General features: G+C 46.0%; 1 protein-coding gene across 1 annotated transcript in view; it reads left to right on the top strand.

Moving 5' to 3' along the window:
- Positions 1–9,748: 9,748 nt before the first annotated feature.
- The window catches only part of LOC126482161 (nephrin-like), a 668,749-nt gene continuing 665,916 nt past the window's right edge, over positions 9,749–12,581 (top strand). The window contains exon 1 of the mRNA XM_050106138.1: positions 9,749–10,143. Coding sequence (XP_049962095.1) covers positions 9,749–10,143 — 395 coding nt within the window. The remainder of the gene's footprint in view (positions 10,144–12,581) is intronic.

The following is a 12,581-nucleotide window of genomic DNA, read 5'->3' on the forward strand; positions in this document are numbered from 1 at the left end:
CGGACATCAAAACAAATATTTTTCCTTAATGTAATTTTTTTCCTATGAGGAGTATTTAAACCGGTAGAGGAAGATTTCTCTGGCGGCAAATTAATTAAACCAACAAACACTTTTCCATTTTTTAATGATCAAGAGACAACACATTAACAGAACCCAATTTCATTTATAGTAGATTTTCAAAAATGCCTCCATTGACACGTAAACAAAGGTTAAACCGTCGGATCATGTTCTGTCTGACACGGGCAAAAACCCCAGGAGTATCCTGAATAGTTCCTGCTGCTGCTACTATCCGGGCAACCGGATCCTTTTCTGATGTAGCAGGAGTTGCCTAAACAAGGTTACACATCTCTCCCCACACAAAAATGTCCAGAGGGGACGTATATCGGGATCGAGCAGGCAATGATACAGGACCACCTCTGCCAATCCAAGTTTCTCGGAACCGTCGGTCCAGGAATCGACGCACACGACGACTGAAATGTGCCGGCGCCCCGTCATGTTGGAACCAAATGTGTTGTCTTGTAGCGAGCGGGACGTCTTCCAGCAACTTCCTCAAATTGCAGCATTCTTGCTGGGCGACGGCGTCCCTATCCAGGTAATCTGCTAAATGACCCGGTCTCACGCAGACGTTAGTACACAGCAGCAAAGGTCGTGTGATGCGGGATACGGCAATTAGGATAATGTTGTTCATAAACCCGCTGTGCAGCTCGTCCGTTGTGATGTGCTACGTAGTACTCGCCAACCATATCAATGTACTGACTGCAGGTGTATCCATCCATTAGTAAACAGAGACAATGCACTGCTACACTGGTGGACAGCAGTTGCCTACAACTGAAGAGCGTAATACGCCCTCTAAAAACCGAAATACGGCCTCTAACAACTGAAGAGCGTAATATGACTTCCACTGGTTTAAATAATTCTCATAGGAAAAAATGACATTAGGGAAAAGTATTTGTTTTGATGTCCCCTACAACCTCCCAGAGTTTGTCGGTTTAAATACTTTTCACCCTGTATACGGGGTGTTTCAAAATGAATGTACGGTTTTCGAGGCTTCATACCATTTATTACATTCAACTTACAATTATAAATAACACATAAAATAAAAGAGCAACTCAAACAGTTTCGTTTTAACAGCTGTGAGCAAAGGGAACAGTATGGAACGACCAAGAGTGACTGAAGAACGTCTTGAACCTTGAGGAACATCTACTCAATGACAACAGTGAAACAGGCTAAATAAACATTCTCAAAAGCTTTGCCAAAGTACTTAAACCGTTCTCATAATTTACAGTTTCAATGCACAGCAATTCGTGTAATCACTTCCATTCATCCCTCAATAAGTACGATGCACACGATCGTCAATGAACCCCAGAAGGAAAAAATTGCGTGGCATCAGACAGTGTGTGAAAGGCCATATCATACTTCTGATATGTTGTAACCGTTTTATATACAAGAAATTAATATAATAATTGAAGTGTTCATGTATATACATTCAAGAGCATCCCATTAACATTTTTTTAAATAAAAGGAAAACATATTTGTGTATATAAGCATTTAATCATTTTTTGTATCCAATGCTGCAGCACACTCACATTTTAAAAAAAGAATGTATGTATAGCTGCCTAATGAAATAACTGAGATGCGCACATGTCAGTATTCTGGTGCAGACCATTCACATATTTAAAAAAGAAAAATATATTTTTGATGATTGGATCTCCGTATCCAACGTAAACAGACAAATCTGTGCTATGTACAATTTCTTTGAAAAGGCAGTGTAAATGAAATGTACAGTGGAGAGTACAGACATCAAGTAACAGATGAAGATCTTACAGTTCTGTCGTCGCAGCAAAGTACAATTCACCCCTAAAAATTTATCTTTCTGTATCTCTAAAGTACCTTTTCTAAATCAACAATTATTATCTTTAACAAAAGACGCAAAATAACGTACACTCCCCTTGTTCTGCGACAGTGAAAAGACGTCTGCACTCTTCACGCGTAGCCCCAAGAAATCAGTCCGGAAGACTAGTCGTCAGTTAGCTGTTCCAGGAACGTCTGTGTGGAGACTTTTAAGGAGACGCTTAGAACTACGTCCTTAACGTTTGCAGCTGTTACAAACGCTAAAGCCTAAAGACTACGGTTTACGTGCCAACTTAGCAAAAGAAGTGTTGCTGCAAGACGATAAAGAATTTTCTGGATCGGGTCGTCTTCAGTGATGAATCGACATATCACCAACGTTGAAATGTGTACACACATATGTGAATTGAATGTTTTGTGTGCCCGACGAAAAGTTTATGGGCCTTTCTTTTTCTTACCTCCTCAACTGGAAGAAGCTGAACAACAGAACTTTATTTAGCAGCAAGATGGTGCGCCACCTCACTGGCATAAAATAGTACGCGATTGGTTAAACGACGCTGTACCCGACCACTGGATTGGTCTTTCAAACACTGTCTGATGCCACGCAATTTTTTCCTTCGGGGCTTCATAGAGGATCGTGTGCATGTGTCTCCTCTACCAGATAACCTACACGACTTTAGAAACAGCATTGTTGTAACAATTACTCCCGACACACTGACCAAAGTTTGGAAAAAATCCTATATGTGCTTCATCAAGGTGGTGAACAGCTAAACTTTTACTATCCACTACGCTGAAGAAGCTGCAGCTGCTGGTCGGTCTTGAAGCTCAAACTGGAATGGAAAGGCATTGCCACGCCCATAGATTTGCGCCCACGCTGTTCTAAGCTTCCACCCTCAAAAAACAGAGCTGTTGCCAACTGTATGGGAATAGAGGGCCCTGCTGAGGAACTGACCCTCTCTTTTTGCCGACAGGGGTTTCCATCTCTGTCTCAGCCCCAACCCTCAGAAGAGTGGTCTCACTGTATCGGTATGCCTCCACGAAGAAGAAGAAATAGAAGAAGAAGAAATAGAGCTTAAAACTTGAGTGGTTTTTAGTGGTTGCCACCATTCCCTGCTAATCATGAATTTCTCTCAAAATGATGGCTGCCAAACTGTGTTTCCAGATTTTGATTTCTCAGCGTTTTAACTGATTAAAACAAAGTTTCATTTCTGTCGGAAATTTTGTTAGTGGTTTAAACCGTTACTGGATTTTCAAGGAACTGAAATTAATCGAAGAGTTTTGTACATACCGGTGGGTTGTTCTTTACCAAAGTGACTAATTACCTGTTAGTTTCTTCTTGACCCTGTCTTTGTTTGCAACCTTTTGGGGTTGGGGATGCGCATGCCTCGTCACGTGGTGGTCGTAGAGGTCTTAGTGTTACTGGATCAGTATTGAAAGTTTACTTAATACATTGAAGATGATCGCTGAATTTAAAAAATATTGACGCTCGTACAATATTTTGTGCCATGTAAGGTCGATATTACAGAATACCGGTAAATTCCTGCCGATGACGAAAGGAATCCCGTTCGCTCGGAAAGAACTGCGATAAAGAACTGAAAAAATAAATAATGAAAGATCAGGAATTTTGCTGGAAGATGCCTGTGGAAGCACCACGTTGTGCTCACAACAAGTTAAGTTCCTGCTTGAACAGGAAACGCCAGATACTCCATTGTCCACAATAGTGGCAAAAATCTGAAGACGATAGCGTAATGACAGTAAACGGAAATGATTATTTTATTGTAGTAGTTCTCGGAAGACACACCTAATGTCATGTTACCTGTGCAATGCTTATAAATGTTCTTTTTTTTTCATTTCCAACAGTTGTCACAGACACAAATTCACGGAAGTTATCAGTCGGCGTAATCCTTTTATGTTCATTCACCAGTATGATCAAAATGTTCAAATGTATGTGAAATCCTATTGGACTTAACTGCTAAAGTCATCAGTCCCTAAGCCTACACACTAGTTAATCTCAATTATCCTAAGGACAAACATACACACCCATGCCCGAGGGAGGACTCGAACCTCCGCAGGGACCAGCCGCACAGTCCATGACTGCAACGCCGTAGACCGCTCGGCTGAAAAAAAAAAAAAAAAAAGCTTTTGTCGTTCAGTAAGTTACGTGACACATTATTTTCTCGGGCAGCTTTGATTGAAAATTTGTTGCAGTACATCGTGGAATATTCCCGCTTCAACCTCTCTAGTTTAATGAACTTCCAGTGAGTGGAGGCTCTTTACGTAGGATTCAGAATGGCGGTTGGTGCACTGCAAGAGGAGAGCTGCAATTGAGTTTCTTTAGCGGGAAACCGGAGCATTGATAGTATTCATCGGAGCTTGGCGAATAACTAGGGAGACCCGACAGTGAACAACAAAAGCACCGTGAGTCGTTGGGTGAGGCGTCTGTCATTATCGCAAACAGGTTGCGTAAACGTGTCCTCTATCATGGTACAACTATCAAGTCTGAAGTGTACTGCGCTCAGGAAATTGAAGAAACAACTTCAGCGTGCTCTTCGCCAAAAAAATGGAAACGAACTTCTTCTTCTCCATGACAAATCAAGACCTCAATAAGTTCGCACAGCTGAGAGGAACTTACAAACCTTCATCTGACTGTCCGCCCCCACGCACCTTACAACCCGTATCTCGCACCTTCCGGCGTCCATCTCTTTGGGCTCTGCGGGAAACAGTGCGTCGATGATGACGAAGTTATTCATTGAGCTAAGACGACGACTCCAACGTCAACGAGTACAGTGGTACCATGCAGTCATACAACCCCTCCCAGAAAGGTAGCGTAAGGTCGTCACATTGAATAGAGATTATGTTGAACAATAGGGTTTCGTAAACAAAATAGTGGGGAGTAATATGGTGTATGGGAACCCTGAATAAGACCAACGGGAATTTAGAAAGTAAGAACACTCGAAGAGGCGACTGTCTAGAGAAGTAGCAGGGAGGTATAGCCAACTGTTGCCAACAAAACGGTTTTGATTGTCACAGTGATTTCCAATTCGCGACCGATAGTTTCTTATTCGCCGTACAGCTCTCGTGTTATTCGACTACAATGTTATTGCATCTGAAATTAAGGGTGCTTTGGCCGAATTATGGTGAGTTTTTATCGTGGTATTTCACGGAGACACGCTGAACCGTTCGATAGTCTTTAAAACATTCACAGTACGATATGCTTTCCTTATTCACAAACATAATTATATACTATAACGTCACCACGCGTTTCTTATAACGGCTACGGGAGGCCGATTGCAGTGATATCGTGGTCTGTCCGCGCTGGTGGCCGCGCGGTCAGTGCGGTGGATGGCTAACCGAAGGGGCCTGGGTTAGATTCCCGGACGGGGATTCTCTTCACTCGTGAACTAGGTGCGCTTGTTGTCCTTATTTTCGTACCGTCGTAACTGACATTCCACTTTTGAGATATCTATATGGGCACCACGTCCCGAAAGCCAATAAGAAAGATCGTGGTCGGGTAATAGAAAGAAGTACACGAAGAAAGGTAGCACGAAAGGTCACAGGTTTGTTTGATCTATGGGAGAGTATCACGCAGGCGCTGCTAAAAACTAATCCGACAAAAATTCGAAGACAGACACAAGCTACAGTGTGAAAGCCGGTTTAGAAAAGTTCAAGAACTAACAGTAAGTGCAAAATCAGGGTTATCCCATGACCGACGTGTAACGGTCCGGCAGAGATCTGGAAGACTAGATTAGATTATTTTACTGCGCGCACGGGGCAGTTTAAGCAGTCACTCTCCCTGGTAGCTATACGTGAATGGAACGGAAAGAAATACATTAAGTGGTATAATAGGAAGCGTAGTCTGGCATGCTTTTCACAGAGCCGTGTAGACTGTGGATGAACTTGTAGGTGTAAATGCCTCAAATGTTCCCCCTCCACACACACACACACACACACACACACACACACACACACACACACACACACACACACACATATCTCCTTTTCCTTTTCTCTGTTTGATTCATTTTCATTCAAACGAGAACATTTTAGGCTAAGACTAACAGAAATTGTTGTGAATACCAACAGGCGTTGCAAATGAATGTAACTAGGCATATTTGTTATATTTTTCACGACACGTTTCGGAGGACTTTACCGGCATCATCAAGTGAATTAATTCAGTGACGCACGGATGTATTGCATGTACTACTTAATGGTAATTTTTGGTACTGACTGTGAGCAGAACACGAGAAAACGGTTTTAGAACAAAGATAAAAGTTGTGTCTACGTTTTGATTATATAGCTAAACAAATTTATAAATGTCAATACCTCTCACTGTGACCACACGCTTCTTTTGCAGTCGTGTTAACAACACCTGCACTTTTTATAAACTGAACTCAGCAAAGATGGAACTAGCAAGTGCAAAGTCATATAAATAATGATGCCGCCAACCGTGATACATTTTATACAACATTTAAATGGCTTCATATTGCGTTTTTCGTATGTATGTGTGTGTGACTGTGTGTGTGTGTGTGTGTGTGTGTGTGTGTGTGTGTCTGTGTGTCTGTGTGTGTGTGTGTGTGTGTGTGTGCATCTGGTAAAGAGGGAGATAGAATGGTTTCAGATATCTTTTCCTTTTTTTAAAATTGCTATTAGTCATCAAATGCTTAACAACTCACTGTTCTGTCGTCATGGAATTGTGCTCACTCTCTTACAAACATACGTACACATATTTTCAGACACCCAAACACGCACACATACACACCATGTCATCGTCAAAATGGCGTTCAAAGCCATTTATTGAAATCCAATGGGAGAAAAGTACGTGACATAATAATATTATCATTAAATATTTCATGGTCCACGACCATATAACACATAAGATTCTGTAACATTTTAACGTCACGGTATCACATCCCTTGGATTCGCCATATCACAATGAAACCGTAGCCAACTAGCCTAGGCTCAAACCTCGTCTACGCTACAGAACGACCTGTCGCCACATCGTTCAACTTACTTAGTGCTCATGTTTGTTGGCTCCTCCAACTGTCAAACATAGCCTAAACCACGAAAGGCGCTATAGATTAATCACAACTATGTACACTCTAAAAATTAATGTTAATGCAAACTAAGTATTTTAGTACTGTATGTCACAGGTACTTCTCGCTTATTCCTACTCTCACGTCAAGACGTTCTCCAAAAAACATAAAATGAGAGCGAAAAGAATAATTATAACTATTAGCATGATTAGTCATAACGAAATGGCTCTCTTCAAAACAAGCATATTTCACTGGCTATTCATGGGCGTATATAGAGCGCCTACAGTGATCTGACAGTGAACAAAAACGTGGCTGAGTAGTTGCACAAGGAGTCTGTCACCATCGCAACAACGTGGCGCGAACCAGTCCGATCTCCCGCGTAGTAGGCGGCTTCTAGCAACTGATACGTTTCGTGATGCAACATTGCAAGATCGGTTTTTTTTTTTTTTTTTAATGGACTTGTAGTCCGGGGTGATATGTTTCAATACAGCATCACCGGTCTATTGCGGTCTAACTGTGTTGGTGAGGCAGTAAATTTCCACAGGGCAGTGACTGCGTCACTGCAATTCACTTTGGACGTGTGGCGGTGGGACTTGTAGTCCCGTACCACCCTCCCACGGTGATAGTACTACATGAGTCACGCAGAAAAATTTTGCCTAACATGGGCGGGTGAGGGTGTGGCGGTGGGACTTGTAGTCCAGTCCGATCTCCCGCGTAGTAGGCGGCTTCTAGCAAAGTAGGCGGCTTCTAGCAACTGATACGTTTCGTGATGCAACATTGCAAGATCGTTTTTTTTTTAATGGACTTGTAGTCCGGGGTGATATGTTTCAATACAGCATCACCGGTCTATTGCGGTCTAACTGTGTTGGTGAGGCAGTAAATTTCCACAGGGCAGTGACTGCGTCACTGCAATTCACTTTGGAAGTGTGGTGGTGGGACTTGTAGTCCCGTACCACCCTCCCACGGTGATAGTACTACATGAGTCACGCAGAGAAATTTTGCCTAACATGGGCGGGTGGAGGTGTGGCGGTGGGACTTGCAGTCCCGAGAAATTTTGCCTAACATGGGCGGGTGAAGGTGTGGCGGTGGGACTTGCAGTCCCGTACCGGCGTGCAAGATCGAAGTGGGACGGAGTTTTAATATGACGATAAATGTAAAATACCTGCGCGAAAGATAAATATAAGCATCTCCGTCTGAACTCGATAACAAAGATAAATAGACTGTATTAAGCGACGGCAAAGAGATAATTATTCCATGTTGGACTTTGGAAGAGAGATGTTCTATGTCGGATTGAGAAGAGATTGAAACTTCCTGGCAGATTAAAACTGTGTGCCCGACCGAGACTCGAACTCGGGACCTTTGATTTTCGCGGGCAAGTGCTCTACCAACTGAGCTACCGAAGCACGACTCACGCTCGGTACTCACAGCTTTACTTCTGCCAGTACCTCGTCTCCTACCTTCCAAACTTTACAGAAGCTCTCCAGTTTCGCAGGAGAGCATCTGTAAAGGAGACGAGGTACTGGCAGAAGTCAAGCTGTGAGTACCGGGCGTGAGTCGTGCTTCGGTAGCTCAGTTGGTAGAGCACTTGCCCGCGAAAGGCAAAGGTCCCGAGTTCGAGTCTCGGTCGGGCACACAGTTTTAATCTGCCAGGAAGTTTCATATCAGCGCACACTCCGCTGCAGAGTGAAAATCTCATTCTGGAAACATCCCCCAGGCTGTGGCTAAGCCATGTCTCCGCAATATCCTTTCTTTCAGGAGTGCTAGTTCTGCAAGTTTCGCAGGAGAGCTTCTGTAAAGTTTGGAAGGTAGGAGGCGAGGTACTGGCAGAAGTAAAGCTGTGAGTACCGGGCGTGAGTCGTGCTTCGGTAGCTCAGTTCAGTCAGCCTTCGGCGGCGCAGCGGTTCGGACGGTGTTTACGTCCCTGCCGCACGTCTGCGCGAGAGGTGTTTACGTTACGTGTGTAGCGGTGTGTGGCGGTATACATAGAACGAATCATGGCTTTGTCGTTCCGCAAATCGACACTGGAATTTAGTTTTGCTAACGAATATGCTCGACCGAAGGCTTACGAGATCGAACGTTATTTACGGGACGAGGTGAAAATCGAACCTGACGTTCTAGTTGGAATACACTTATCTATAGTCAGCAGCGTGGTGTATGTGAAGCTCATAAATGAAGCGGCATGTGACGAACTACTACTTCGACACCGACAAGGACTTCGTTTCTGTCATTCGGACGGGAATGTTGGAGCGGTAACTGTTGAACACGCCGGCATGGGCCTCCGAACGATCCGCGTATTTGAGCTTCCATTCGAAGTGCCAGAAGAATTGGTGACAGACGCCCTGCGTCCTTACGGAACGGTCCTATCCCACGTGGCTGAAAAATGGGCGAGTTTCAAGACGTATCCTGTCCTCAATGGCGTCAGACAAATACGGATCGAACTCCGAAAACACGTCCCGTCATACTTGTACATCGCCGGTTGTCGGGCGATTGTCATTTACGACGGACAACCAAGGACGTGCTCTGGATGTGGGAAGGAGGGACACATACGTTCTGAGTGTGCTCAACGAAGGTTATTACAGTTGCCACGGGATGATCCACCCCTCACGCCGCATCCGACTGTGCTCCCCATGACTTACGTCGCCGCATTACGCGATGACGTGGGCCGCGAGACAGACGCGTACCAGAACACACAGAGAGCAACGGATCGTGGCGAGCCACAGAAAGACGACGTTGCGGTGGACCGCCTGCAGCAGTCACAGGACGCCCTCTCTTCGGTTCCGCTTGCGGCCCCTTCAGATAACGCACTTGGAGACGTCGATCATACGACGGCGCATGATTCCGACGCCCCCCACGAACAACTGGAGACCATGCTGACCTCTGATTCCGAGGCCCGGCAACGTAAACAGCGATCACCAAAACGCCGGAAGAAGCGTCGCCTCACGGTGGAGAACGACCACTCTGATCTAGCAGACAATTCTGAGAAGTTTACGGGTACAGAACAGACGACCATGGATACAGAAGAACTGCCTAGGGTGGATGCAACGGTGGCCAGCGGGACGGCGGCACGACCTACCGCTGACGATGCTCCAGACACAGCGAAGGCGCTCGATCGACGGCAACAGGCTACTGAGGGGGCTACGGCGCCTGCACCGCACGACAACGATGGGACACTAGGGGACTGGTCAGAAGACCCACCCCCATGGGGAACTGATGATGCTAGAGGAACTGCTCCCACGCACTCTCCCGGTGTAAGACCAGAAGGGTGCACGGAATAACGGCAGACCATATGAGGGGACGGCGGGGGACGTTAGTACGACAGCAGCCTATGTACGGAAGAATTAGCGACCGTACGGTGCCCTATCTACGTTGACAGCCATGCAACAAGCTTATCGGATAGGGTCTGTTAACATAAATAGCATTGGGACGCCGGTAAAAATCAAGATGCTCAGTGACATGATAAAGGCTGCGGATTTAGACATAGCACTATTACAAGAAGTTCGGGTACTTCCCCCCTCGGCCTTTTACGGTTACGACATTTACTGTTCCCCGTGTGACGAGAGGGGCGTTGGCACAGCTATTCTACTAAAGGAAGGGATACGTGCAGACGAAGTGGAATATTTGCCTTCTGTCCGTGGTACGGCCGTGACCATAGGTGGAATACGTTTGATCAACATATACGCACCGTCAGGCTCGGATAAGAGAAGGGACAGAGCAGATTTTTACGCCCATGAGGTTACACCGTTGTTCCAGGGACGATACGATGGTTGCATACTCGGCGGAGATTTTAATTGTGTGCTCGATAGAAAGGACCAACAACCTAAATATACTACTAGCCAAGAACTTAGGGAGCTGGTCAACGGGATGGAATTAGTCGATACATGGGACCTGAAGTATCGAAACCAACCAGGATATACTTTTTTTAGTAGCCACTCCGCGGGCAGTTTGGACCGGATCTACGTTTCAAGGGCGTTAGCAACGTCGACGGTGGACGCAGAAATATGGCCGACGGCATTTACGGACCACGAGGCATATATTTGTACGGTTAACCTTAATAGACAGCAGGTGTGGAGACGGAGGGGTAATTGGAAGATGAACGTCTCCCACCTGCGAGATGCAGAATGCCGACGCATGGTGGAGGACACGTGGCATGGCTGCCTCCGTCGGCGAAATTCTTTCGGTTCTGTCCTCCAGTGGTGGATCGAGTGCGCGAAGCCAGCTTTACGGAGGACGTTAATAGGTTACGGGAAGGACGTTTCTCAATGGCAGCGCACGACCACTGAGTTTTACTTTACGGCTCTCCGGAACTGTTAGCACAACCACCTACACCAGAACGCCAGACGGCCGTCCACCGAGTTAAAGCGAAGCTGGTACAACTTGCGAAGCAGAGGATGGCAGGTACGATAATACGCGCGAGGTCGCAGGATTTCCTGCCCAACGAGGTTCCCTCGATGCATTATGTGATAAAGGAAAGACGAAGAAGATGCAGGAATTTAATACATGAGATCGATCTCGGCGATGGCCGTCGTTTTACAACACAGAGGGGCATAGCACAGGCGTTCACGGATCATTTTAGCAGATTCTATGCGAGCAACGGGGAGGGTCATAGGGAGCTGAGGAACGTCCTGGAAGAGATCCCAGATGCGACGAGTGTGAACGGGGAAGCGGACGGGTTATCTGAAATTACGTGTGACGAGCTGGAGGAAGCGATTACACGAGGTGCTTGCAACAAGTCCCCAGGTCCAGACGGATTCCCGTTGGAATTTTACCGTGCCTTTGTGACCATTATGACACCGATGTGGCTATGTATGTTTAATGAGCTTCTGCAGCAAGAAGTACCGGTTCACATTCAATTCACGGAAGGGCTCATGATACCAATACCGAAGCCCCGTGGTGGCAAACGGCCTTGTGATTATCGCCCCTTGACCCTCCTTAATAGTGACTACAAGATCTTCATGCGCATCCTGGGAAGTCGTATCAAAAAGTCGCTGGAGAATCGAATACATACCGATCAGACTTGTCTTGGCGGCATCAGTAATATCCATACGGCCTTGGGAGACTATCGTGACGTCGTCGTCCTCGCGGCTGCATGCCGGCTCCGGGGGGCGATGGTTGCAGTAGATTTCGATCATGCTTTTGATCGCGTGGATCATGTGTACCTCGCGGCGGTGATGAATAGGATGGATGTCTCGCCATTATTGACCAATGCAGTGATGCGTTTGTTGCACGGCGCCAGATCAGCGACGGTGGTCAACGGAGGGAGAACTGAGTATTTTAAGATCTTAAGATCAGTGAGACAGGGTTGCCCCTCGTCGATCCTCCTTTATGCAATCGCCTTAGAACCGTGCCTCGCAGGCCTTCGCCGCCGTCTTAGCGGGATCTCCCTACGGCAATTATCATTCAAATGCAGAGCATACGCGGATGATATTGTGTTCCTCGTACGGAATGAGAGGGAGACTGAAACAGCACTGGATTGGCTACAGACGTATGGGATGGCAGCTGGAAGTGTGGTCAACTACCGAAAATCACAATTCATGCATGTGGGGCGTGGACTAGAACCAGGAACGGAAGGACCCTTACCTGCGGTGGAAACCCTCCGCTGTTTGGGTATCACCTTTCATAAAGAGACAGCGAGAACGGCTGCGGACAACTACCGAAGATTGTTACTTAGAGTCCGCACGGCAGTACGACTAAATGCCCTAC

The sequence above is a fragment of the Schistocerca serialis genome, chromosome 5 (assembly GCF_023864345.2).
Source record: "Schistocerca serialis cubense isolate TAMUIC-IGC-003099 chromosome 5, iqSchSeri2.2, whole genome shotgun sequence".
NCBI lineage: Eukaryota > Metazoa > Arthropoda > Insecta > Orthoptera > Acrididae > Schistocerca > Schistocerca serialis.